General features: G+C 54.8%; 1 protein-coding gene across 1 annotated transcript; it reads left to right on the top strand.

Moving 5' to 3' along the window:
• Positions 1-378: 378 nt before the first annotated feature.
• Positions 379-2067, top strand: LOC135893222 (ubiquilin-1-like). The gene has a single exon (XM_065421026.1). The coding sequence runs from the start codon at positions 379-381 to the stop codon at positions 2065-2067; it is 1689 nt and encodes a 562-aa protein (XP_065277098.1).
• The last annotated feature ends 3470 nt before the right edge of the window (positions 2068-5537 follow it).

Genomic DNA, 5537 nt, shown 5'->3' with positions numbered 1-5537 from the left:
GGTATATATTTCCATATTAGATGGTTCTTTCCCCAAGATTTGCCTTCTCCTTAACTGCACGGGGGCATTTGCTTCCCAGCTCGCATTACCTGTTCATGGTAGCGACACTGGGGATGGTCCTTGTGCCCCACCTGGGGACTACTTGCTCCATGGGGAATAAGGCAGGGGTCCATGTGGTTTCTTGCTCACAGTGACATCAGCAGGGATGTCACAGTCCACCCGGGCAAGCCAGGAGGCGGGGAAGCTGTGAGCAGAGGAGCAGCATGGGGATGTGCACCAGCTGGCAGGAGTGCTCTGGATTTGGTCTCTAGACATTCCCAGCCCCTCTAAGTGTCTGGTCTCTCTGCTTTTCGGGAAGGGACCAGCATCGTGTTAGCCATGGCTGGAAAGGGACAGGGCTCTGGCGGCACCCCTGCAGAGCCCCAGATCATCAAAGTGACGGTGAAGACCCTCAAGGAAAGGGAGGAGTTTGCAGTGTGGGAGAACAGCACCATCGCCGACTTTCGGGGCGAAATCGCCAAGCGCTTCCGTGCTCCCACCAACCTGCTCCTCTTGATCTTTGCTGGGAAGATCGTGAACGACCGAGATACTCTCAGCCAGGCCGGGATCCATGACGGATTCACCATCCACCTCGTCATCAGGCCACAAACGAGCGCAGAGGACCAGGAAACTCAGCAAACGAACGCCAGCACGCATGCTGCCACCCTTCCAGCACCACCCAACGGCACGTCCCTGGGCAGAGGCCCTCCTGGATCAGCTGGTCTGGGAGATCTGTGCATGCTAGGTGGGAATGCACCCTGCATTTTAGGTTTCCTAAATGAGCTCCAGCAGCTGCTGGTGATCAACCCAGAAATGATGCTACAGATTCTGGAAAATCCCTTTGTCCAGAGCATGCTGTCAAACTTCGACCTGATAACATGGTTCTTAAGGGAACACCCCCTGTTCCAGCAGTTTGTGCAGCAAAATCCAGAGGACAGCCACATCTGGAACAACCCAGCCCTCCTGCGAGAAATGATCGAGTTCGTTAGGAACCCAGCGATGATGCAGGAAATACTGAGAAACAGGAGCCAGACTCTGCTGCTGGGTGGAGACAAAGTCTTGTGGCAAATGCTCTCTGATACACAGAAACCAACGCTGAATGGACCACAGGCGCAGTGTGGGAGTGATACACCCCGGAACAAGCCGCCCCCAGCGGGGGTGAGGCAATTGTCCCACACAGAAAACAGAGACCCTTTGCCAAACCCTTGGGGCTCTCAGTTTGGTCCACAGAGTTGCATCCCCCATCGCAACCATGGCACTGACGGTGGGGGTATTCATGTCAGCAACAGCCCAAACTGCAGCATGGGGCAGAGCCCCTGTGTCCCGCCTGGGGGACCTGGAGTCACAGCTGGGATGTGTAACCCGCCAGAAGTGCAGAACGCCTTGCAAGGGATACCCAGGAATGCCCTGCCTTTCCAGAGCGTCCTGTCTGTCTCCTACATGAGGAATATAATGCAGGCCCTGAGCCAGAACCCCAGTCTTATCGTGCACTTCATGCTGAGTAACCCCCGGTTCGTTGGTATCCCGCATCCCCAACAAGAAGTAGCGCGGGAGCTCCAAGCCCTCCTCCAGCTGCTGCACAACCCAGACATGCTGTTAGTGATGGCAAACCCGAGAGCCACCAAGGCTCTGTTCCAGATTCAGCAGGCTTTCCAGACCCTGGGGATGGAGGTGCTAAGGTTCGCCCGAGGCAGCGCTCCTAGCTCAGGGGCAGCGGGAAGCCCTGCCGATGGCGGAGAAGTACCCGGGACTGGTTCTGAGCCACGCGAGAATGCAAGCCCAGCACCAAGATCAGCCGAGTCGGGGTGCCAGCCCTGTAACATTGAGCAAATCGTGCAGGGTCTTGGTCAAGCAAGCCCCCCGCTTCCCCAAACTCCAGAAGCCCAATTCCAGCAGCAGCTGGAGCAGCTCTACGTAATGGGTTTCCTGAACCATGAAGCCAATGTACAAGCTCTGAGAGAGGCTGGTGGAGACATCAACGCTGCGATTGACAAACTACTGGGCTCCCAGCCATCCTGGCCACGTTAGCCATTCTGTTTTTGCTGTTGGCTCTGAAGACTAACCTGCTTCAGGCTCTGTCCTTTGGACTCTTGTTACTCTCTCTTGCTATAAACTAAAGCTGATCACGATGCGTCCTGAGCAGTAGTTTTCTTCAAGCAGTGGGGAATCAATGCCTCTGAGTTCAAAGCAAGCTTAGGGTGCAGTGTGACTATCAGCGATCATTACTCCATGAGCATTGGTCTGTCTGGCCTACAGCTCCCAAAAATTAATTTCCTATTAAAATATTAGCCTCCAGCCGTAATTGACGTGCTGTCATTTGTAGCATCCATCTGTTTACTGATGGCCTAAGCTCCAGCCACACAAGGGAGGGACGGTGGTGGGCGGAGGAACACATGGAGGAGCTGGTCTCTCCCTCCACTGTTTGTCTTCATGGTTGATTATCAGAGGGTCTTTTTAGGTCCCTAACTACTGGATCTCCAGGGGAGGGCCACGACCCCAAACCACCTGTTCTCTTCAGGTGGACACGAGCTCCCAACCCTTCCACGCAATTAACCCGGCGTTGGTTGTGTCTTGCCATAACTTCAGCTTAGGGCTCTGGCTGAAGATTCAGCTAAAGCGCAACTGCCAGGAAGCTCCTGCGCGGCCTAACCCGAGCACAGGATGGGAAGGATCCGGGCTGTGCCATGCCCTCCACCGCTTTGATTCTGGGGGCTGCCCCGGACACAAGGGGGAACTCCCCCCTCAACATCCACAAACCCACTTTCTGGCCCTCCTTCAAATCCCACCCCAAAGCTCCCCTTTGCTGTGAGGCTACAAAAAAACTGGCCAGTGCTTAGACTGCAGCTGTGCTGAGACCTTCATGCTGACCAGTATTGTCTCAATGTTGTGTTTCCTCCTCGGGCTGTATCCATCTCTTATCTCTTGTCTCATACCTACCTTGTGAGCTCCTCGGGGCACAGACTGGCTTTTTGGTCTGTGTTTGTACAGCACCCAGCACAGCGGGGTCCTGGTCCATGGGCTCCTAGGCACTGCAATAATACAAATAGTGAATAATCATCATCATGTAAGGGGTTGATCGTCACGTAAGGAGGCTGTGCAGTCTGGCCGATGGGGCACTAGACTTGGGTTAGGAGATCTGGTCTCCTTTCCCAGTGTGGCTGGTGACTTTCTCTTGGGTAAGTCACAAATTCTCCATACTCCTTTCCTATCGGCATCCTGGGGATGGCGAGTTTTAATTGGCTCTTGCAGGACGGTTTGAGCTCTCTAGATCAGTGTTTCTCAACATTGTTGATATCAGGATGGATGTGGTCCTGTTATCTATCCTACCTACCTAGCTGTCCTAACTACCGAGCCAAGCTAACTAGCTAACTAGCCTCTCTAGTTAGTTCCCCATTACTGGGGTATCTGAAGGCCAGATTTTTAAAGGTACTTGTTGCCTAAACATGCAGGCAGGTGCCCAAATACCTGGATGCCTCCCACGTGTCTGTGACTATGTCCTCAAGCCCCCCACCTTGTGAGGCAGGGAAGGTTCGCGTCTCCATGTAACAGACGGAGATCTGAGGGACAGAGAAATTAAGGCCACATTGTCCAAAAGTGACCTACAGGAGGGACCTTAAGTCTGGGCACCCAAAATTAGTGTCCAAGGTAGAAAATTTCTGCTTCAGTGACTTGTCCGAGGCCTCAGAGTAAACCTGTGGCAGAGCGAGGAACCGAGCGCAGGCTTCCTGGGGCCTGACTCTGTTCCCTCTCTTCAAAGCCCCCCTCCTGGGCACAGCAGCTCACGCGCCCGGCTTGTCTCCATGGCTCTGTGTGTGTGTGTCCATGGGTGCGTGTGTTTTGCATGGAATTTTTTTGCATGAAAATTACTTGTGCCAACACGTCGTGATTCTTTCAGATGAACTGGCCCCTCTGTTGTGAACTGCGACGGGGATGGAGTCAGTGTGGCGACAGGTTCGCGCTGATTCAGAGGCAAGTGGGTGGAGCCGGCCATGTGGACGCAATTATTTCAGGTGCGTGATTCCACCAAAGGTTCTGTGCAAAAATATATCCCACAAAACAACACCCCTGTGCAGACAAGTCCCAAGTGCTGGGCCCTGGGCTCTGTTCTGCCATCTCTGCTGGTGAGACAGTACCCACTGGCACCGACGCCCAGAGAGCTAAAGACCCAGGTGCTCAGGGTGGGTCTGGAGCAGACTCTTGTCCTTTGTGGCTGGGCACAGCTTGGGACTCCTAACCCACGCTCCCCAGTGGGTTACACGCTAGGCCAGCCCCCGCCTTTAGAGGCCCCTATGGCTCCAGGGTAAGACAGCTGGTTAATCAGAGTGATTCTTTGGGCCAGGAGCTGGCAGGGGACGTGCTGGATGAGTGGGGGGGTGAAATATGCAGGTCAGAGCATGGCCCAAACGATGAAATAAAAGTCTATACAATAATGAATGGTTTGGAGACGGGAGCTCGGGAGCTGCTGTGCTCCCTGTCTCCGAACACAAGAACAACGCGGCACTGAGTGAAACTGAAAAGGTCTGGAGGGATCATAGCTTGTCCCGGAGTCACCGGGCCGACACGCTGGAGCTGCTCCAAATGAAGCCAGGGCAGGACTCTGGGGTAGCATGCCACTGTTGCCAGGGTAAGAAGCCTACGTGGCTTTGGCCTTCCTGGGTCTGACCTCAGAGCATTCAGCACCCCCATTGACCAGGCGCTTCCCGCAGTGAGTCCACCCGGGCGGGGCTCCTGGGGAAGCCAGAGGGCCCTGCACCCCCACTCCGCAGTCAGCCGTGACTCTCAGCCAGTGTGTAAAACGGAAGGTTTATCAGTCGACAGGATCACAGCGTAGAACAGAGCTTGTTAGCACAGAAATCAGTGACTTTCAGCCAAGTCCATCTTGGGGGACTCCTGGGCCAGACACCCTGGACTCCCCCCTCTCCAAGTCCCCCACAGCAGACTGCCCTGGCCCCCGCTGCCTGGCCTCCAATATGGCCGTGGCTCCTCCCCTGGGCTTTGTCCTGCCTTCCCAGCAAAGTGTCACCTGGTCGCCTCCCCCTCTTGGGTCTCAGGTTACAAAGGGCATCGGGCATCGCTTACGTGCAAGCAGCTGGGCAGCCTGACCTGCCCCCGAGGGCCTCAGCAAAAGTCACACACCCAATTCTCACCAGCTAGGCATTGGTGCAGTACACAGGGAAACTGAGGCACACACCGTATTAGTACAGGACAGTAAGACTCACAGGCAACATAACAAAGGGAAACACCCCACTTCGTCACATGGCTAATGACAACTCAACAGTTGGCAGGGAAATTCAACCCTGTGCTTCAGAATGTAAGTCGACTAGAGACCAGGATTCGATCTCCGTGAGGGGCAGGTTGTCCCACTCCTCCAGTGCTCTTATCCCTCCCTCCGCAGCATCTGCTGCCAGCATTTTTTGTTGTGTTGGGGGGGGGTGTCAGTTTGGGGGTTATTTTGCTAGCAAAATGCTGTGGTGTGTAATTGCCTTTGCTGCGGGCCC

This window comes from Emys orbicularis, chromosome 1 (assembly GCF_028017835.1).
Source record: "Emys orbicularis isolate rEmyOrb1 chromosome 1, rEmyOrb1.hap1, whole genome shotgun sequence".
NCBI classification, from domain to species: domain Eukaryota; kingdom Metazoa; phylum Chordata; order Testudines; family Emydidae; genus Emys; species Emys orbicularis.
Note: the sequence above shows the minus strand (reverse complement) of the source record. Positions and strands in the feature narration are given on the sequence as shown.

Coding starts and splice junctions, on each gene's coding strand:
- LOC135893222 (XM_065421026.1), top strand. CDS start 379: ATGGCTGGAAAGGGACAGGGCTCTGGCGGCACCCCTGCAGAGCCCCAG.